We start from the raw sequence: 23,219 nt of genomic DNA on the forward strand, positions 1-23,219 counted from the left end.
TTATTAATTTATTATTTTAAAAATAAAATTTAAATTATGAGTTGTTACTTTTAGTAAAGATATTGTTTGTATATTTTTGAATTTAATTAAAAAATTTTCATCATTTTCATTCATTCAATCAATCAATCAACCAGAAGTTTTAATAATTTAAAAATACATCGCTATTATAAACAAATTATTATTTTTCAAAGGAATAAATATATACATACATAAATACATTCATTCTTTCTTATATAAATATTAGCGCCATCAAAAAAAGCGAAGACAACAAAGCAAGCTTAACAGAGAAATAAAAATATTTTAAATTGACTAATTAAAAACTTAAAATTTGAAAATAGCAAGTACAAGAAAGCTGTCATTTTTAATAAAAATATGGACGATTTGTTTAAAGAAGTTTAAAATCCTAGAGAAAAAAATTTAATATAGGAGGCTAGAGATCTATTAGATGATGTGAAAAAGAATTGTGATTCAGGAAAAGAAATATTAGATTTACATAGAAAGAAAAATGAAAAGTTAGTTTATGGAATTAAGCAGTATATTTCAGAGTATTAATCAAAAAATTAGCATTTGCGCTAGAATTTTGAGCACTTTTAAAGAGCAATAGATAATGGCACTCTCATTAAAAATATTTAAGGACTTGAGTTTGAAGATTTATTTGACGTTCCAGTTGATGCAACCACTTCTAAGGATTAGATAGGTAAAAGTGGAAGTTAGCAAAAAGGATAGCCTTCATGGTTTAAGGATTTTAAAAAAGAAGAATTTGAGGCTATGAGAGAAAATTTAGAGGCTTTAGCTAGGAAAATGTATAAAGCTAGAATGGGCGAAGATATTGTAACAGAAAGAGATTAGCTATCTAGAGAAATTGATGAGATGATTGAAGAACTGTAAATTAATTACTAATCGTATGATTGGGAAGTACCTAAAGAAAAATTAATACAAATTGAACAAAATATTTTGAAATTGATGCAATTCGACATGATTATCCCATAAATAATTGCTGATGTTTTGAATAGAGCTAGTGAATTCGCTCGTTCACTTTACAATACTTATTTAGAATTTCGCTCTTAGGCAACTAATTTGCATAATTTAATTTCTGCTTATTCAACTGAAGGAGATCGCTCTATGCGCACTGAGTTCTTGAACATCAACAACTCTGATCCAGAACGTCTTAGAGTGAAGAGATATGGTGTATAAATTCGTAATGAAGAACTTGCCTCTCTGCAGGAAGGAAGAACTTTAAATGAAAAAATATTGTATTTCATGCTAGACTACTTCCATGAAAGAAATATTTATTACAAAACTCATTAGCCTGGTTTGAACTAATAACCATAGCAAATTACATCTAATACTGTTAATTAATCATTTGGAAATATAGGAGGAATGCCTATTGGGTCTGGTATTTATGTAATGAAATCAGCATTTTTCGAAGCACTAGTACCTCCTGGCTGCTCACTGATGCCAGAATCAGTAAATTACGATGGAGCAAAAATGTTTACATAAGAATATAGAGGCTTTAGAAATACAATTTTTGACAGATTCGCTCGTATTTTAATAGGAGTATAGATAACAACTAACAATTGGATTCTAGTTGAAATTAAAAACCACCCTGAAAAGGAATTGTTAGTCTATGATTCAGATATGAGATTCTTTGCAGGTTATCATGAGAGAATATGTTCTGTGATACGTAAATTTATATAAGAAGAAATTCGTAATAAGACAGAACTTTCAGATACTGAATGTCTAGAAATAGCCAATAATTATGCAGGAAGGACTGTTGCCTCTCCTTAAAATCAATTGCCTTAAGATAATGCAATATATTTTGCTAAAAACTTAACTATTAGCGGCTAAGGCAATAATGTACACAGCGGTAGTTATAGATTAGACAATATAAATTCATTTAGATTAGAATTATTCACATTCCTTCTAAGGATTGGAATAAACGTTGACCGTACACTTCCCTTTGAAATTTTGCTTTGAGGTTTTATAAAAAAAAATATACTTACTTAGACTCTTTATATTATTAATTTTATTTTTTATTGTATATTTTATAAGATATGTTAATGTTTTGATAATAGACAGTTATATTCTAAAATATTAATCAATATACATATATGTAATCAATCTTTACTAAAGCTATATGTTAAATAAGATTTTTCTCAAAATTTTATAATAAAATTGTAATTTGATATTTTTAATTTTAATGAAATTTTAAATGGAAATGGAATATAAATTTTCACATATATAAACTGTCTAATTATTAGCTTGATTGAATATTTTTATCTAGCTTAATATATTATAATAAAATTTGATGAGATAATTATATAGGCATTTCAATTATAGATATATCAAAAATGCAATACAATATATTCGTTTATGAGAAAAAATTTAAAAGGTTTTCAAATATCTGAAAATTGATCAGAAATAGTTAATTAAAAAATAATCAATTTCTTTATAAATAGTGAGTGATTTAGCACAAAATTAAAGCAAAATAATAGGTATTTATTTTAATTGTGAAAATGGAAGACTGCAATAAATAACAAAAATTTAATAAGCTAAATGAGGCATCTGATCAAGACTTTTTAGAGTTAAAAACTGAAAAAAAACAATTCTTAGATCGTAAAGTTTACTTTCATATTTATCTACCCAATATATGAAATTTGATTTTATAATACTAGGAGATAATTGTATAGTTAAAAAAAGCACTACAATGCTAACAAGTAAATATGTTCATTTTTTATTAATTAATTTGAGAAAGAATCTAAATTATTTTTACAAGGCAAAGATGAATCTTCTTTAAAGTCTTGCATAAAAAAAGGAAGTCAGAATTTTGAGAAACCAATATTTACGTTCAAAAAAAAGAATGAGAAATAAATAAATTGGAGCGAAGATAAGTAGAAAATAGCTATCCCAAATATAAAATCAATATACTCTAAATATTTAATTAATGGAATAAAGCCTTAAATACCAAATCAATTAGCTTACAATGTATTTTTTGATTTCAATAGCATTATTTCTTTTTTTGTTATTATTATTTCTTATAAATTTATTAAGCTTTAATAAAGTAAATATTTCTTAAAAAAAGATTTATGAAGGAATATTATAAATGGCTGATTCTGGTTTACAATCTTAAATTAGAGTTTCCCTCAACTCTTATCATGAAAGATCTGATTTAAAAGTAATACCAAAGTTATTTCTGAAGCCAACTTGTGGGGACGTATCTTAAATTGACTATTTTGTAAAAAAAAATATTTCATAGGAAATAAAAAGAGAAATAAATATTGTAAATATTTTATTCATTCATAACAATAAAAATATTTAAAATCAATAATCAATAAATTAATTTCTTATAAATCATTTTTTAAAAAGATGAAGCAAATGTAAATGAGTAACTATCAACGTTTTTTTTGTGGTTGGGTTGAGGCTTCAAAAAAAGAATAATAAGATGAAGTTAATAAGATAGCTGAGAAATTATATGAGTAAAATTAATATTTTGAATTTAAAAGAGATGGGTTGTATAACATTAAATTAATTCATTGTGAAAACTTGTTTCAAGAATATGATGAAGTAATTGTAGACCATGTTAACTTTAAAGTAATTACCCAGCTTTGCTTTATAATTTAACTACCTTTAGAGTATTATCAAAGGTTTGTAGTTATACAAGAGTGCTTATGAAAAAATGTTTTTATTTTTAAATTTTATTATATTTTAAAAATAGTATTTATGTTAATGTATGTAACTCATTTTATAATATCAAAATAAAATTAATTAATAACTTATTCACTTAGAGTAGCTTAAATATTATTATTATTTTGATCATAAAAATTACAACATAAGAAAAAGATTACTGGTTGATAAGCTAAAAATTATTTCAAACGTAATAAAATAATATTTACTTAAAATACATGAATTTAATTTTTTAACTAAAAATAGGGTTTAAACTTTAACAAATATTTAAATCTTCAAAGAAATTAGTCAGATAATTTCTAATTTTTGAAGAAAAACAAGAACAAGTAATTTTTTTAAAAACATTTCATATATTTAATGCTAAAAAATATTTTTTCTCTTTTCTATTTATTATTTACACTGATATCTAAATAATTTTAAATAATTAATTTAACTTAAATTTTTAAATTTTGGAAATTATTACTACTTTAAATAAATCTTAAATAGATTATTAATTTATAGATTTAAATTCAACAGCAATTATTTTTATCATATCTAAAATAAGAGGTACTATTAAAGAAGCTTTATAATATTTGGATTGCTTAATATAAATTATATCTGAGCATTTAATTTATAAGATTTTTTATAGATATAATTTAGAGTAATTAATTTAACATAAAATATTTATACAAAAATTATTATATAAACTAAATATCAATATTTATATTTGATTCTTTAGATCAATTAGATAAATGTCTACTTGTGGTAATTAAATGGTAAAATTAAGCTATATTTTCATCTTTTTTTTATTTACTCATTAAGGCTTTTACAATAACTCATTTGATATAACTTTCTTCTCTTTTTTCTCATCTTTTTACTCTTTATATACTAAACAAAATCTAAACTCATCTAGTAACTTTATACATTAGGCTCTTTTTGAAGAATTTACATTTTCAAACATACATTAGCGATATTTAATCATATACTATTCGCAATTTAAATCTTTAATGGCTTAATCTGCTAATTTTTCACTACTTTAATTTTCTTCTTTCGCGTTAGTCTTACTAAAAAATCCCATTTTGTATAAGAGTTGAGTTTATAAATTGAGAAATCTAATATAATTTATTCAAAAACAAGATACTAAATGTATTTTTTATACAGTTTACTTTGAGATTAATTTATATTAATAAAAACAAAACATACTTTAATTCAATTAAAATCAATTGAACACTATTTTTTCTATCAGAATCTTCTCAAAATTGTAATATCTAATTTAAAAATCAATATATGAAATAAAAATGATAAAATTTCAACAAAGACACTTTTTTGTATAAATAATTAATAATTTTTAACTAAAATATTTTATAAAAAATTAATTTATATTTTCTTCATTTAAAAAATGTTACCGTTAATATTTCTAAATATTGAAAAACAAAAATGAATTAATTAAAGTAAAAATGAAAATTTATTTATTAAAATTTATAACATTATTTTTTTATCTATCTAATTAACTAATTATCACACATATTTGCACTATTTTTCATTTTTTTCTTAAAAAGAGAAATATTTTTTTTGTAAAAATACTTTAATTTCAAAAATATTTCATAATAAAAAATTCCTGATTTTAATTTATTTTGCTTTGAACTTACTTTATAAAATATTTTTATGATCAAGTCATATGAAGGATTCACAAAAACTTGATTTCATTGTAAGAAAATATGTAAATGCCTTTTATTAATATATGAAAAGTTAATACTTTTTTGAGTTTCTAATTAAGTAAATAATGTCCACTATATTTAGATTTAAATAAAAATCTATTTTCTAAAAATATCTGTAAATTAAAATTGCACTAAATAGGAAATTTATGAGCACACAATATTTAATAGGCTACTTCAACCAAAGTAAGAAATCATCCAATTAACAATTTAATCTAAAATTTATTTAAAGAAAGGTTTTAAATTGAAAATTTTATTTGTTGTTTGTATTATTAACTTAACGATGTAACAATATCTATCAATCTAATAAATATAATTTTTATTACTGATAGTAGATAGAAAAGATTTAAGTAAGAATTCAATTAACATTTTACAAAATAATATAAATAAATAGTTGAATAGATAGATAGATACTTTTATTATTCAAATTTATTGATTTTAGTTTTTTATCTTTTAAATGATGAATTATTGATAGCTTCAAAAAGCTATCAAGAATTTGTTTTGAATAAAATCGAATGAGAAAGGTTTTCTGTGCTATTACAAAACTTAAATAGATGTTAGTTAATCAAATAATAAAGTGAGTTTTCTTAACAAATATAATTAAGAAGAAGAGATTTGATTAAAAAAAACTTAATATTTAATTATTTTTTTCTTATTCTTATTTATATTGATTGATTAGTTATCAAAAGAAAAAAAATTGAATAATGTAAGTAATATTACCTTCTGCATTTATTTAGTCAAAGGACAAAAAGAAATCCATTAAATCAACTAGCAACTCTCATGTTGGGACTGTCATAGGAGCTAATAACGGATAATTTAATTATTCAATGTCTCCATCTAAAAGTGGATGTATACTTTTCTCTAGCTTTGGAATTTTTATTATTCATTTAATTTTGTTGTTTGTAAATAAATCTTTAAATGTTTATTTTACATGAACAGTTTTCATGTTTGAATTTGATAAAATTATCAGAAAGTTAGCTTAAAAGCAATAAATACTTTTGAGGAAAATATAAAATTTATTTTTTTCTAAGATTAACAAATAATTAATGAAATAGATTTGATAGATGGCAAGTCAGTTACTTCTTTAAAAGGGTAGAGCAAGAACCAATTCAATAATGGAATTTAATCTTTTAATGGATAAAATACAAATATTGCGCAGCTTTAGTAAAGCCAAAATTAATAGCCACTATAGGGAGTAGCTTACCCTAATACTCAAATTTTGCTATCTTAATCCTAATAATAAAATATGTATAATAGCAATAATGGTCATAATTAGACTTCTTAAAATAATTTTCAGTAATTCAATCAAAATTAGTTATAGCTTAGTTAGCAGTTGCATCAAATGCAATAATAATAGTAATAGTAGCAGATAATACAAATATAGCAGAATCAATAATAGAATCAAACAGCTTTAAGCAACAATGCTATGCCTTCTGGAGGTAATTTCTCATAATCAGCTCATTAAAGCAGCGATAAAAAACAGTAAAATCTTCAATTATAATTGTAATAATAATTACAAATGTAAAAATAAAGCAATACCTTTGCTAAATTCAAAGACCTATTCGGTTCAAAGAGATTGAGTGAAGCTAATGCCAAGTAGTTTTTAGAAAATAGCAATTTTAATAGCATAACTAATAGTAGCGCTAATTTCAATAAGTCAAGCAGATTAACTGCCTAGCTTTAAGTTAGTAAAATGACTAATCCTTAAACTAATCAAAATTAGAATGCAAATGGAGTATCTAATAACCCAAAAAGCATTATTTCTCCTAAGCGCTAGCAAATTTTAAGTCATGGATACATAATTGAAGATAAAAAAAAGAAAACAAAATAGTTCTAAGAAGGAATTTTAAACTAACAATAGCAGATTTTGAATCTTTAGTAATAGGCTTTGCTTTCAGCTAGCTAGCCCTATTTTAAAATAAACAGAGATGCAAGCAAATAACCTCTACCAGAAGAAAATACACTTCAAAATTAGTCTAATAATAATTAGAATGTTGCATTTTTTAGCAGTACTACAAGTGGCTCTAGCAATTAAATAATAATTCCCTAAAATAAAATGAATAACAATTAAAATTTAGCACAAGGAAATTAATCATCAAGCATAAATGCTGGAAATTACAGTAATGCACAAAAATAGAGTATGAGTAATAGTATTAATAATGGACCAATTGATTATAGCTAGAGCAAAAATATAGATATTAATAAGTTGGCAGAGTACAAAAAATAATTAGAATCTCAATTAGAAAATGTAAATAATTACATAGATAGTATTAAAAGCTTTTCAACTAACCCTTAATATAAAAACCTTACAATTAACATAGATGCTCCTTAAATGTCATAAGGTAATTAATTAATTTCAAGAATAATTTTCACAAAAATCAAAAAAATTAAAAGTTATTTAATTATTATACCTTCAAATTAAAACTAGTTAATTAACTTAATCATAAACTGTCCTATTTACTTTCTTATCGAAGATTTTAAGATAAAAAGTAAATAAATAAATAAAAATATCTTTAATTCAAAGATTATTTTTAATATAATATCCCTCTTCAAATATATTTTATTTAAAAATTTGACATATCTTAAATCAATAAATAAATAGGGGTTTAAAATATTTAATTTTATACTTTTAAAAACAGTTAATAATATATTTGTTAACATTTCTCAAATATAAAAATTAAATTATATTTTTACTAAAATAAAATAAAAAAAGATGAAAAAAATAAACTTCTCTCAAAGAAGCTATCTTTGGATGAAATAGTTGTTATATCTGCACCATAGAGCGTTAGAAATACAAAAGATTCAAATCATAATTCTAATTCTACTACATAAGGTTCCACATAACATATTAATAATTTAGTATAAATATTTAATTTAGATAAATAAAATGGTATAGCAGCAGTATCTGTTAAGGATGAGAGCCAGTAAGGAGAGTTAAATGGAAGTACCTTAAAGAACTAGCATAATTCTGTTAACATATAAGCTCAAGCAATATCAAATGAAGCTAAATTGGTTAGCTCATAAAAACTTTTTCCTAAAACTGCAACTTCTAGGGATACAACTTAAAATTAAACAAATGGAACTTAATAATTCTTCATGTCTACAAAAGCTTAACAAAATAAAACTCACATAAAAAGACTGACTTTGGATTCTACATTTTCTTAAACTTTACAATCCTAGCGCATGCCAACATCAAATAACTAGCTGTCGTCTATTTTATCTTAATCTACTCATCATTTTAATCAAGCAGGATAACAATTAATAGTTAATCCTCATTATGTCAATCAAAATATTGTATAAAATGAATAAGATTTGGGTAATAATCTTTAATATCAATTAAATAAGCTTAAAGAAAGAATAATGAAGGCATTAACTAATTACAAAAAAAATAAAGAATCTTCTGATAAATTAAATTAATAGCTCATAGTTAAAATCAGCAACTTGTAATCTAAAAATAATTCTTAATAATAAATATTAATGCCTTCAGGAGTATAAAATAATGTCTAATAGCATGGATAAACACCTAATTAAGTATACCATGCAAAATCAAATTCATTTTAGTAGCTTTAGCTGCCATAGTAAGCTATGCCATTACATTCTTTTAATAATCAGCCTAAATTACTCTCTCAATCTTAATAGTTTTTTTTACAAAAAAATTCTGAAAATTAGATGTAAAGTGGAGGATAATTCTTTAATTCAAACGCATTGTATGGTAACTTATAATCTTAAACGAACATAAACACATAAAATTAAAATTAGAATCCAAATTAAATGTTAGCAAGTGAACAACTTAAAAAAGAATACTACTCTAATTCAAATAATACAAATTAATTAAACCAAAATCAAGTAATGCAGTAGCATAACGGTAATAATTCTTTACAGTAGCATATAGTTATTGATAGTCTCAATTTAGGGTAAAATAGTTAAAATAACATAAACTATCAAGTATCATCTAAAAATACATCTTAATCACCTCCATTTAGTACCTCAAACAAGTCAAAAAATAATGGAGGAATGATAGTTTAATCTCCAAATCAAAATGTGAAATAATTCTAATTTTTTAATGGCTAAATCTCTAATAATGGATAAAGAATATCAAACAATTAAATTAATCATCAATAATATTAACAAACGCATTAAATGCAGCAGATAGTAGAAGAGAAAATGATCTAATGATTTAATAACTCTATTAACAATATAAGAAACTAAATTTTTTATAAGTTTTTATTTATTTTGATATAAAAAAATAATAGAATGTTTGTTCAAATTTTTTTGGTTAATTTTATTTTCATTCTGTAATAATTATAGAATATAAAATATAATACCATTATAATAGAATATAATTGTAAATTTTATGTCTTTAAATACAATTAAAATATATTTTATTCATCTCTTAAGTTTATTTTATAAATCAATTTCTCTATACCAAATAAGTAATATTAAAATAATTCAAAATATGTTATTATTTTTATTATAAAATGCATGTTTTTTTTAATTATACAAAAGTTTTATACATTATTATTTAATATAAGAATTGGCATAAATTTAAAAGAGTTGTTATTGTTACTCATATTTTTATAATTATTAATATTAACATAAGCAAAGCTACAAGTATCATAGCTCCGTAGCATAAATATTCATTGAATTAAATTGATGTTGTAGGTCTTGGATAAAAATTATTATTTTAAATAGAAGATTTAGAGTCCCTAAGAGTTTAACCTTTTCTCAATCTTTAATCACCTGCTCCTTAATAATTCTCAGGTAAGTCGACAATAATTGAATGAGTACTTTTTTCTGAGAGTTATTCTTTCTTTCCATCAGCATAATTAAAATCTGCATCATCATAACTTATATCCGCATCATAACCTTTGATTAAATTAAATATTCTGTTTGACAAAAATTTGGTGATATTATCTGGAGAATCATATTGATTTAATTAGCACACTAACTTTTTCATCTAACTTAAAAATCTGAGTGATGATTAAGCAGGATAATTTTTTTAGCAATAAACTAAATGGCAGCAAAACTTTTCATCAAGTTCTAAATACCATATTCCATTCCAAGTATAAATCTTTTAAACTTACTTAGGCTTTAAAAATTTAAAATCATTAACATATAATAAGATATCGTTTAAATTTCTTTCTTATTCTTTTTCTTCAAGAGAATGACAAGCCTAAAAATGTAATATCTCATTTTATTTTTTAGAATAAACAGCACAACATAACATCTCCTTTATTTTGATATTCAATATGAGTTTAAAATGCCTTAAAATAAATATTGTTATTTACTCCTTTTTAGATCTTTTAATTTTAAATACTTTTTTTAACAGATAAATTTTATCAAATTAAACAATTTTTAGAATAAGAATCATAGATTAAGATATTTTCTAATCAACAGTACAAATTATTAATATTTAATGTGTTGTCTCATATTTTAATATTTATAAAATAAAAAATTTATAAATCTTAATTCATTTAAAAAATATTTGAATGAGTTAATTATTTTACAAGTATTAAGATAAATTTTAGTAAACTTAAAGTATTTATTATTAATAAAAATATAAAGGTAGAAATATAAATAATATTTATTTATGGTTGAATTTATTAAACATTAATATTATAATATTTATTTATTTATATATTTAGTTAGTTAGTTATTATATATATTGATTTGTTATTATTCAAAACAATTTAATTTTTGAAATTTCATTTTACTGAGTAATTTATTTTGCCTATTTTCAAAGGAGATTCATTTCTAAAGTTTGCTAAAAACTACTATTATTGAGAAGGTTTTACAGGAGATTAATTTGATTGAGGATTAGATCCTAAATTATTTTTTCTAGGAGAGCTTGCGAGACTAACATTTTTTCTTGATTATCTTTGAAATAGAGGATGGTTACTTAAAGTTCTTTTTTAAGCACCTTAAGGTGTACTAATATTTGGTACTGTTTACTTTTTTTAAATTTTAAATACATTTTTAAGGATTTAAAATTTCGATTACTCTATGATTTATGGGTTAAGTCCTATTCTTTTTACTATATCTGCAAATCCTTCACTTTACAGCCCTTATTTCTAGATAACTACCTACTACTATTATGTATTTGGCAAATTATTTTTATGTTAATTTGTAAATTTAGGGTTATTTTAATTTTTAATAATAGGTAATTCAGACTGATTGGGTGATATTGTGTTATTATAATTATTTATGTTTGATTATTTAGCAATATTTTCATTTTAATTGTTATTTAAAAGTGGTTCTCTTTAACTTAGTTGCCTATGAGCTACCATAGGCAATTGAGAAGGTGTATTAGTAAATGTTGAAGGAGTATTTATGTCATTTTCAATAAAATAATTAGTATTTAATTCTTATTAATTTGGAATATTTATTTATCTCTCAGAATTAACTTATTAAATTGATTTGTTCTATGATTGATTTTAAGAATGAGGTTGATTTTAGAGTATCCTGTGTGAGTTTGCAAAAAAGATTGAATTTTAAGGGCTGTGTAAATAACCTCCTTATCCTGTAGAAATATGTGTTTTTATATCTAAGCTTGTTTATCTAGGACTATTTTTGAAATATTCAAATTAAGGTTTTTATTATTCGTTAATTTATTGCAACTTAGATTATATTTAAGAGTTTTATTAATTTAGCAACACATTTGCAATTTAAGATTTTGCAAGCTAATTTAATATTTAAGTCTGCTGCTGCTGCTGACTTTCACCGTCTAAGGTATTAATGTCATTTTAATTATTATGATTTTGATCTAATGAGAATTAAGAAAAGCTTGATTAACTTTTACAATGTTTGAAGTTATTAGACTGTTATTAATTGTTATTTAAGTGCGGTATTTATTTTTAAATATGGAAGTTGTTTTGTGTAAAATTAACAATCTCTGATTTTCTATCAAATTTATTACTATCAAGTTATGGTGATGATATTATATCACTTCCTCTTTTATATAAACTTTTAATGCTGTTTTTTTTAGAGAAAACTTAATGGATAGTAGGTGATGCTGTATCTGAATTTTAAGACCTATCATCATTCGCTTCATGAATTGAGGCCTTCTAAGAGTTTTTCTTAAACTTTAGTTATGGAATATCTAGCTTTAGTGAAGTTGTTTTCTTTAGTATACTATTGATGAGAGAATTCTCTGACTTAAGTCTATAATTTTTTTTGTTTTCATTCTAAAAATTTTTTTGGAAAAGAATCTTTTTTTTTGTTTCTTCAAATTACAATTATTCATGGGATGGGTATTAATTTTTATTCATTTATTAAAATAAATTAGATTGTGATGATAAAAGATTATGATTATTTGCATTATTATTATAGTTTGCTTAGTATTTATCTTTTTATTATTGATAAAACTAAATGCACTATTCTTTAATTTCGATTTATTCATTGATTATATCAATGTCACTTTTAAAATGAAAATCGTCTAGTTTTGGCATGCTTATTGTTTAGACCAATGCAATTTTTCTTGGAGAAACGCTTTCACTGTCTTTTTAATAGTGTCTTTTCTTCCTATGAGGAGATTCAAGAGGAGTTTGCTATTTTAAATTTTGGGTTTCTTAGGCGTTTGAGTCTTAAATATTGTTAAATCCTGTTTGAATGCATGTTAAACTTTTTAAAAGAGATCTTCTCTATATCTTGATAGGTGATTATTGTGTTTCTAGCAAATTTTACTCAGTAGGCTAAGTTGTATCGTCATCAAGCAGATTGTATGATTAAATTTGATTTAAAGTAGGGACACCTATTTTAAGCTTAGAGGAGTTCTCAACCTTTGACTCTTCCTATTCCTTTTATTTTATCCAGCCTTGGATTAAATATTTAAAATTTTTAGATTCTGGGAAATATTATTTTTTCATATTTTCCTATAAAATAAAATTTTCCTTTTGCTTAAGGTTTGCCTGCTCAAAGATGATTAGATTATCAGTACGAGAGTTGTAGTATTCACTTTTATTTTTGCTTTAGCTTTTAATTCCTTTCTTTAATTTGTAATCATCATTAAGAAGAATGACATCATCTAGCATCTTTTTATTAATGTAATATATTATTGTCTCATTTGATTTTGATACTGCTTTAAATGATCTTGTTTTTCTATTATTATAAGCATCTTCAATTCCTAAAATTTGTCCTTCTCCCAAAATCCCAATGCTTATTTCCTTGTACTAGTTTTTACCTTTGAACTTTTTTAACAAATTTTACTATATTTGTGGTTATTATTGTTGCTTTTAATTATTTGGAAAATTATAAAAAGTTTTAGATTAAGTAGGTGATTGAAGAGGAGAAACAGCTTAGCTTTTACTAGTACTATGCTTTCCATTAGCTTCTCTAGCTTCGGGAGTTAAGGGTGAAGTAGTTTCCAAACATAGCTAGTTAGTATTCGAAGAAGCATCAATTCTTCTTATAGCTTCAACTTCTCCCTGTCTTACTATCATGAATAAATTTGCTGGATCATTTTCTTCGAAAATTACTTTGTTGTATTCGTAAATTTCTTCTTTGAAATCATATGAAACTCTTCTTAAGGAGTCGTCCTTTGCACCAGGAAAATTTTATTTTAATATGTTGCAAATGAAACTATTTTTAGATATTTCTAAGCCAAATATTTCTCTATACGCTTAGCTGCTTATGTAAAAGTAAAAGCATTTGCTAACACAAACTGCAGTACTATCACAGGAACATCCATTAACAACTTGAGCCTCTCCTAGAGTAGATCCACGTTCCAAATATTTAATCCTCCTAAAAGAGCAAACATTTTCAGTTAAAAAATATTTTTAAAAGTTATATGCTTTAAGTAAATCATCTTCATCTTTATTTCTCAGCAAATTTAATTTATCTTCGTTATGCTCTATCCTTTGCTTGAGTTGATGAATAGAATCAGACATATCATTGCTGATGGTAGCAGCACTTTTTTCAATTTTAGTTATTTACTAATTTAGATTAACAATTTTGCCAAGAAGATCCATTTCTTGATTAATAAAAGCCTCTGATTTTTTCTAAAAGAGAGATGCTTTTCCATTTAAAATACATATTAAATCTGTTTTATTAGTATCGCCTTTGTGAAAAAAGAACTCACCTCTTTCAAGCCAGCCAATTTTAATATGCTTAAACAGTTTAATAGAGTATTCTATACGTCTTTAAGAGCGTATCAATATCTTAAAATGATGAAAATCATATAAAACACTGGCTATGAGTTCTTATTCATCAATAGACAACTTCTAATGATCTGGATTATCTTCTCGCCTTTCAATTAGCTCTTTGAACTACAGATATCTTTAATCTAATTATTACTACTAGCATGTGCTATCATTTATCTCTGATAGATTATTTAATGTTGAAATCAATCTTTAAGAGTCCATCGAAGGAACTTGAAGATGTCTTCTGGAGCTAGTACTTTTTAAAGGTGAAACAGCTGAAGATAAAACTTCTTATTGCTCATTAATTTTGAGAAAATATTCGCTCATTTATTTATTCTTTTCGAAATTAATGAAGCTTTCCAAGTTTCTATAAGATTATTCTTAAGTTGAAAGTTCAGATGCGCTATTTTTTAAGAATAAAATTTAATCTTTAATGCCTTTAAAATGCTTGTTTCACAAAATAGAGTTAATTAGAATTTTTGCTTGTCTGTTTTTTATGAAATAAAGATGGTTATTTGTTTATAAATTAGAAATCTGATGCAATCTTTTTACCAAAACCTTTATTTTAAAAATCTGTATTAATTATTTAGAGTAATCTTTTGCTTTTATTGAAATTAATTACTATGAAAATCTTAATAAAATAATAATCTTCTCGGTTTGTTTTTATTAGTGATGTAGAGCCTAAATTATGCATAAATTAGCGACCAATGATTAATTTTTTTCTTCAGTTCTTATAAAATTCCTTTAATTGATATTCTTGCTTATATACATACAACTTTTAGTTAGTAATAAACCTAAAGATACTAGAGAAGCTATTAATTTTATTCCCAAAAGATACCTAAAAATATTTAATTACTGTACATTCCTAAAATTGTTACTTCTATTACCACTCTCCGAAAATTATGTCAGTCAGAATAATCTTACAATTTTATTTGTTTGCATTTATTTCAATCCTAACTGATTTCAGCAATTTCAAGACTTATCTAATTTTAATTATAGAAGCCAAAGTGGCAACTTGCTAAATTTTTTAGTCAATCAAAAATATTTTTAAAGTATTCAAAATAATAAAATAATTTATAAATCTAATTTAATAACTTTTTAGTTTATAACAAAATAAATTATTATTCATTATTTAAATAAAAATACTAAAACAATAGCATTCAATACATTTTTAGCTATTTAATTAATTTTGAATGCTTTACTATATCTTCAGATGCTATTTTTACCACAAAAAAATTTTAAAATATCTAATTGTAATAGTGCTTAGCTTTGACTTTGTTTGCTTTTTGTTTTTTAAGTGAAAAGTTCTATTTTACTTTGTCTATATACACTTTCAAATGTAAAAAAAATAAGGAGATTTTTTTATAATGATTTTTAAAAAAGAGCCTTTTATAATAAATAGTAAAATTCGTGTGAAATTGAGTTCTACAAAAACAAGAAAAAATTAGTATTCAGTATTTTTAATTTAATTAGAAAAAAATCTAATTCTTTCTTATTTTTTAAATTTTGTGAATTTTTTATTATTTATGCGTAAGATTCTTTTTTGTTAAGAAAAATGAATAATAGAATTCTAGATATAATTTTGATGAAATATTTCAATAATAGTAACATATTTATTTTATTATTTACATTTTTAGATATTTTATGAGCTTTTAAAAAATTGCGAAAGTTGACTTTTAATTCAGAATAATTTATTTACTGCATTCTTTTCTTTCTATTTAAAATGATAATTGCCTTATTATTCAAAGAATATTTTAATTAATAATGACGATATGTTTGTTATTAAATTAAGCACTAGATCTGTTAATATGAGAAACACAATTAATTAGCTAAAGATTATATACTTTTAGTGAGTATTTCTTTTGGTTTAATATCTTAAAAAATTATTTATTATTTCTATTATTTTAGGAATACAAAAATTTCAAAGTAACAAGGAAGATTGTTTACTATTTTATTAATCATTGAATGAACATCGAATTTTAGAAAAATAATGTAAATTTTAATATCATTATTTCAAATAGAAGTTTATCTCTTGTTGCTCAAAATTATTATTTTAATCATAAATTATTAAGAAAAAAGTAAAAATAATCCCCAATTTGTAGTATTACTTGACATTAATTTAATTAATTATTATGAAATAAATTAAAAATTGTTCATAGATTATATAAGTTAATGTTAGTGTTTTAATTATCCAAAAAGTAGAAAATCATTAGCTAGTTTCTACTTAAAATAAATAAATACTTCTCTATTTATTACAAAATACTTTATGGGCTTATTTTTAAATTTATTTTTATCGATCCTAAATTTATTTTTTTTATCAATCCTATATTTATTTTTATTTGAAATTAATTTTAACTAAAAATAATCATAATATTTTTATAAATAAATGATAATTAATCATATCTAAAAATATTGATGACATAAAAAATTAATTTTAGAAATTTTAATAAGATTAATTTTTTGATGTGTATCTTAAATATAAGAAAGTTTGATTGAATTAAAACAGGAGTAATTTAAAATACATATTTAATATTTACTTATTTTGAAAACATGATATTTATTTAAATTTTAATACAGGTAATAAGAATAATTATCAGGAACGAATAAAAAATTTTGAAAAATAATTAAGAATTATAAAGTAAACAAAGATATTGAAAGACAATACTTTAATTTAATTTAATGGAATAAATAATATAAGATTTATTTAATATTACTGATTTTTAATATAAATTAGAGTTAATAAAAATACAATTTTATCACTCTTAAGTCACTATTCTATCTTTCACCTAAAGACTATGATTCATTGGTTTTGAATTTATTAAGTTGCTTAAGGAGTTCGATAGAATTAGTTTGCTTTTTAATTAAGGATCTTAACATGACGTTGAGAATATATTATTTTTAGATTATTTGGTCGTGTTACTTCTTCTTAGCATCTCTAAAGCGTTTGCATTTTTTTGGTCTTATGCCACATTTTTCTTTTTGTTTTAGCAATATCCAGAATCTACATATAATTCATTTTATTACTTATAGGATATTATATTTATTGGAGTCTAATAATCACCTTTTTCTTATTATGTATTTTTCTAATTTTATTGAGGATCACAATTATGAGTATTCAGATTCTTAGCACTAAATGAGTTAAAATTGTCTTTATAGAGAGTTTACTTTGTTTTTATTTGCTCTTTTTAATTTTTAAGTAGTGGAACACAATTTATTTCACTTATCATGTTTATATCTTATTTATCACTTATTTAAATTCTTCTGTGCTTTTATGTTTTTTGTTCAGTCTTATTCATATTAGTTCTATCTGAAGATATGCATTATGTAGATGAATCAGTGGTGGTCGTGTCTTACTATTGCTAAACCTTTTTAGATTTATCATCATTTTGTTATTCAGTTTAGCAATCTTTAACTTAAGAAATTTTATCATTTGTAAATATAAGAGTTTTGCATTTTTTAAGAACTGGGTGTATTCCTTTTAGTCTATTAAAAAATTGCTTTTGATCTTCTTGTATTGGATTACTACTGACTGTATCTGGAAGATATTCTTAGATACTCTATTGTAATTAAAGATTATCTAAATCAGCTAAAGAGGCAATATTACTAGTAATCTAATTATTACATTTTAATTTACTATCAAAACTCTTTTTGCATTATTCATTTGCATTTGCTTTGTTAGAGTTAAATTTCAGTTACACTTGAGAACCATTTTGCTAAAAATCAGTCTTTTATCTATTTTGGCGTTTTTGATTGATTAATTTTGTTTTTTCAGGAAGTAAGAATAGTAAATTAAGCTCTTCCTTATTTGTATTATTTTGGTTATTATTATTATTGATTTTATATGAAGAACTAATTAAATCAGTCTGTTAAAGTTATTACATACTTTAATTTTTAGAAATAAAATTTGTAGAATAGAATAAATTGGTGTCTTTTATAAATTCGCTGCTACTGCTTATTTTTTTATTTGTTTCTTATAGTTTTTAACTATTAAATTTTTCAGATGCTATTAATGGATGAAGGCAAGGCATTGGAGAGGTGCTTCCTTCTCTCTATGATTGCATGCTGTTACTGTTAATATCTGTAAACGTTTTAGAAGGGCGCTATCTTTGCACATTCATTCTTTGTTATAATTCTGGAACACAAGTAGGCGAGTTGACTAAAACATTACTTGGAGTACCATTTAAGTTCATTTATTTACCAGATTGAAATTTTTAGTAAGAATTAATCGGTATAGAAAGAGTGGGTGATAGTTTTTGCATAGAATTTAAACTAGCAGTTGTAGTTGTAGAAACGGAGGAATAGTCTGTAAATTTCTTCATATTTTTTCTTGAATAAGAAGCTAAAATAGGTTCAGCTGAGTTGCATTCTGCAAAATATTTATTTTAAACGCTACCTTTGATGTCTAATTATTGAAGATTTTTAAGGGCTTCTCTCTACTAAGCTATCCTATTAGATTATGGAGTGAAAGAATAAATCTTGTCTTTACTAGCAGATGAAGCATCCTCTTTATCATTAGCAGGTGCAGTCTTGTTAGAATTGTAGTTTTCTTCATCAGAACTTCTTCTATCAGGTATTTTTCCAAAGTGAATATTTGATTTGCTAACAAGAGAAGAAATTAAAAGTTAAGATTAAGAAGTATCTTGTTTTTTGAGTAGTTAGGTGTTTTTATGTTTTTCATCAGATTCCTAAGAGTAATTAAAGTTGTTAGACTAATTCGAAATAAATTTATTAAGAGGAATATTATTAGTGGTATTATTATTATTATTACTAATATTTATATTGCTGTTTTCATAGTAATTGTTATACGCAATCAGATCTGTAATTACACCACCCTGTCCAGTATTATTTTACTGATTGTTTTAACTCTTAATTTCATGAATCTTTTGTAGTCTTTCACTGTGATATTGCAATTTTAATATTTTCATCTTCTCAGACACTTTGTGACGATTGATACCTTATTCATTGAGCAAGTTATTTATATATTTGTCTCTAATCTTCAACAGAACAGTGTCATTTGATTTGCTAATAGCCTTAACGTACCTTAATTTCTTTTTCTTTTCTTGCAAATCTCCATTCTTTTTTTTTGGTTTAATAGACTCTTCTATATCTTTTTCAGGTTACATTTCACAGGCTTCTTAAACATAATCTTCTAGGCCTAGAAGACCTTAATTCTTGAGCACTATCTGAGTTTCCATCACCTTTGGTTTTAGTTTTCTTTTGTATTTGCTAATTTCGCAATTTTGGACATGCTTTAATACGGCTTGGTTAGTAGATCCCTAAACCTAATAAGAAGTGCTAATTTCTACATTTTTATCCTTATTTTAAATTAAATCTTAATTTATTTGATTAGAACCTGATAAAATATCTTATTATTAAAGTTATGCCAAACTAAGAGTTTTGACAATTTCTACTTCACCGCTTTTAATCACATAAACGCAATCAGCGATATCTCCTTCATTATATATTACCTAATTATACTAGTAATTGATTACTTCGAATTGATATGCCAGACGATTAATTAACCTTTAATTTGAGAATCCAAATATTTACTAGAGTGCTTCCTTAATAAAATAAAAGCAATCTTTATTAGTTGTAAATATATGGTTATACTCTTCTGTAGAAAGCGATAAGGCAATGCATTTCTCACTGCTAACAACACATAAGCCATCATACTTTAATCCAGAATTAGCACAATTTTCTCCAGCTATTTCTCCTGCCTCTAAAAAACGCACTCTTTTGATGCTACAAATATTACTTAGGAGGAAATACTCCCTCTGAGTATCTATTTCGCGAATCATTTAATCTAATTCTGGATCTCTAAGATATTTTAGTCTAATTTAAATGTTTTAAAACTTTTCTTGCTAATCTCTTGCTAGCGAATCCATGTTATTGCTTGCAATAAACTACTCATACATTCCAGTTAGCTTCATTTCAGTGTTGATATCCTAGTCTGTTTTCTTATCCCAGCAGCTCATTTAACCTTCTAAAATCCAATAAATTTCTTTTACAGGCTATTTATGGCGATAGACTATATCCTTACGATTGAACTCTCTTATTTTAAATGCTGAAACCAAGCGATTTATTTTATCTTCTTATCTTTTTATCATATTATAAAAATGAGGGGTCTAATAAATTGCTTTCATAAAAGCCCTTTGCTTTGACTCCATTGTTGAATTTCCATTTTAGTATTCTTAAATTAAATTATGATAATCAGTCATCTTACAGTGTAATTATACTTTAATGAGTCTCTATTATTTCTTTATATTAAAAAATAAACTAAAAATAGTTTTAAAATATTTTAAACTAACCTTATAAGTTTGCTTGTTTTGCTGTAATTTGTTTGTTTTCTCAATTTTCGATTTAATGAATAAGCGTTGATTATATTTTTTTTATTATTATTATTATTATTTAATTATTAAATATTTAATATCTTCTTGTAGGCTACCAGTGAAAATCCCTTTTTCAAAAAAGAATGCTTAACTCACAAAAAATTTGGTAACTTTTTATAAATTTAAAAAATAATACAAATAAAGATGTATTATAAACATTTCTTATATAAAATATTACAATTTTTATTTTTTACTGATAATAAACTATTTGACTAACAAAACAAAACATTTCCTTTGTTCTAATTTAAATTTTTTTGAATTTATTTTAGGTCATTTTATTACTTTAATATATAATTACTTACAAACTATAAAAATAACATTAATTTTATATTACTAAATCAAATATTTGTAAATTATAATATCAATTGCGATACTTTTTCTGAAAACAAATAAAATAATAATTAAGTATAATAAAATGCTTAAAAAGCAACAAAAAAATTTTTATTTAAAATTTTAATAAAAATTGTGAATTTTAAAATAAAAAAATGCTTTCATAATTTTTATTTTAAATCTAAAACTTAATTTTGCAAGTTCTAATTGTTATTACTCAATTATTTTTAAAACAAACATTTGTTGTGAAATATCAATATATAAATTAATAATATATAAATTAATGAAATTAAGTTAATTAATTTTTTTTTTTTTTGTAATAAATAAAACTCTTAAAGATTTATTATTTGAATTCATTCTATTTTTTTAATTGAAGATTAATAAATAATTTGTCATTTTAAAATCTTCATAAAATTTTACTATGGAGTGATTTTTAAATTTTTAGATAAAATATACTTTTCATTCACATCAAATTTCAACTTCAAACAATTTTTTTTGAAAAGAAGGCAAATAAAAATTCAATTTTAATTGAATATTTTTTTAACAAACTAAAATGACTTTTAAATAAATAAAAAATACATTATTATTAACTTCTTCTGAAAAATAATTTAAAAATAATAATACAGATATTAAAGAATTTTTTTATTTTATTAACTTTAAAAATCAATTAAAATCTATCAAATATATCACATAAAGGACAATTAATTTTCACAAATATATTTTAATATTAAACTTTATAGTTTTTATTTAGATTTCAATAGATAGCCAATAATAAAACAGCTAATGAGCTCAATAAAAATGAGTTAATAACTGAACTACCTGGTGCATCGGTTGTTGTATCAACGTTACCATCTGCATCTATGTTAGAATCTCCTGGACTTTGAACAAGAATATTAACACCACCAGTTGAGGAAATAGTTGAGTCAGCGCTAGGGGCCTATAATACTCTGATATTTTCAAATTCCATTTATTCTAAAAATCTACCTGTATTTACTTAATTATCTATTGTAGAATCTCCTTATTAGGCTTACTCACAGTTTGTTTATTTTTTAAATACTGTAGTAGATGAGCAAGCACCTGATTTTTATATTCCACCATTACTTGTAAAAGCATTTTAGAGTTTAGTCACAAGAGCGGTAGTTGAACAACTGGAATCTAAATATGCTCCAAATACATCGTTGACAACAACTGAAAGTCCAGGATTAGTTGAAGTTGCAGTCCATGAGGCGACATCTGCAAAGCATGCAAGTGCATCATTAGTGGCTTTTTAGAATGCATCTGAGCTAGATTAGCTTATGATTAATTTTCCATCACTGCCAAAGAAACTAGAAAGTTAATCAGTGCCTGCACAAACTGTGCAAACTGCACCTCTAGTAAATTAGACCATAGCTGTAGCAAATTAAATTTTGCAAGCATTACTGTTTTTGATCAAAGTCTACAAACTTGTCAAAGCGGTATTGCTTTTCAAGTCATCAGCCTTAGTTGGTTTAGTTTGACCTGCTTTGGCATTACATGTTGATTTATTTATCATCTTAACTAAAGCATTCATAAACTTCATAACTATGTTATTCTAGTTTTAAAGAGGCTTAACTTTGAAGAGAGCTGCTTTTTCCAAGAATTTAGTTATTTTAGCATCGCAACAAGATGGATGACCTTGGTATTAACCACTTTAGCTACAAACACCTAAATCATCACTTGATGCGCTTGTTGAAGGATTTTTATTTTCGTAATAAGAAGCAAACTTGTTCACATCATCTAATGCTTTTTATCCATTACCAGTAGCTAAATCTTAAAAGTAAGCTTTTACTAATAAATATGCTTAGTGATTTGCACATTTACCAGCTGCAAATACTGAAGTCAAACAAAGACTAAGTAAAATAATGATTTAAATTTTCATTATGTTTGTTTTTTTAATAGTTATTTTAAGAATTGTATTTTATTTTGATTTTATTTATTATATTTTTTATCCAAGATCTTTCAGTTTT

General features: G+C 23.5%; 7 protein-coding genes across 7 annotated transcripts; 3 read left to right on the plus strand and 4 right to left on the minus strand. All coding sequences in view use genetic code 6, as the record gives it.

The window, feature by feature from the left end:
* Positions 1-372: 372 nt before the first annotated feature.
* Positions 373-1,977, plus strand: TTHERM_000028908 (hypothetical protein; the record flags this gene model as incomplete). The annotated part of the gene is made up of 1 exon (XM_012797097.1): positions 373-1,977. One exon carries the CDS (start codon positions 373-375, stop codon positions 1,975-1,977), a length of 1,605 nt encoding a protein of 534 aa, XP_012652551.1.
* Positions 1,978-2,516: 539 nt separating this feature from the next.
* On the plus strand, positions 2,517-3,672 carry TTHERM_000028917 (hypothetical protein; the record flags this gene model as incomplete). Its single annotated transcript, XM_012797098.1, has 5 exons — positions 2,517-2,616; positions 2,676-2,717; positions 2,777-2,985; positions 3,083-3,280; positions 3,367-3,672. The coding sequence occupies 5 exons, from the start codon at positions 2,517-2,519 to the stop codon at positions 3,670-3,672; spliced, it is 855 nt and encodes a 284-aa protein (XP_012652552.1).
* Positions 3,673-6,082: 2,410 nt separating this feature from the next.
* Positions 6,083-9,554, plus strand: TTHERM_00029920 (hypothetical protein; the record flags this gene model as incomplete). The annotated part of the gene is made up of 3 exons (XM_971796.2): positions 6,083-6,227; positions 6,434-7,720; positions 8,092-9,554. 3 exons carry the CDS (start codon positions 6,083-6,085, stop codon positions 9,552-9,554), a joined length of 2,895 nt encoding a protein of 964 aa, XP_976889.2.
* A 391-nt stretch (positions 9,555-9,945) lies between these two features.
* Positions 9,946-10,605, minus strand: TTHERM_00029930 (transmembrane protein, putative; the record flags this gene model as incomplete). The annotated part of the gene is made up of 1 exon (XM_971797.1): positions 9,946-10,605. One exon carries the CDS (start codon positions 10,603-10,605, stop codon positions 9,946-9,948), a length of 660 nt encoding a protein of 219 aa, XP_976890.1.
* A 478-nt stretch (positions 10,606-11,083) lies between these two features.
* On the minus strand, positions 11,084-14,842 carry TTHERM_00029940 (cyclic nucleotide-binding domain protein; the record flags this gene model as incomplete). The annotated part of the gene is made up of 1 exon (XM_971798.1): positions 11,084-14,842. One exon carries the CDS (start codon positions 14,840-14,842, stop codon positions 11,084-11,086), a length of 3,759 nt encoding a protein of 1,252 aa, XP_976891.1.
* Positions 14,843-17,271: 2,429 nt separating this feature from the next.
* Positions 17,272-21,063, minus strand: TTHERM_00029950 (cyclic nucleotide-binding domain protein; the record flags this gene model as incomplete). Its single annotated transcript, XM_971799.2, has 2 exons — positions 17,272-20,772; positions 20,824-21,063. The coding sequence occupies 2 exons, from the start codon at positions 21,061-21,063 to the stop codon at positions 17,272-17,274; spliced, it is 3,741 nt and encodes a 1,246-aa protein (XP_976892.2).
* A 925-nt stretch (positions 21,064-21,988) lies between these two features.
* On the minus strand, positions 21,989-23,131 carry TTHERM_00029960 (hypothetical protein; the record flags this gene model as incomplete). The annotated part of the gene is made up of 1 exon (XM_971800.3): positions 21,989-23,131. One exon carries the CDS (start codon positions 23,129-23,131, stop codon positions 21,989-21,991), a length of 1,143 nt encoding a protein of 380 aa, XP_976893.1.
* Positions 23,132-23,219: the final 88 nt, after the last annotated feature.

Source organism: Tetrahymena thermophila (genome assembly GCF_000189635.1).
Source record: "Tetrahymena thermophila SB210 genomic scaffold scf_8254667, whole genome shotgun sequence".
In the NCBI taxonomy this organism is placed as follows: Eukaryota; Ciliophora; class Oligohymenophorea; order Hymenostomatida; family Tetrahymenidae; genus Tetrahymena; species Tetrahymena thermophila.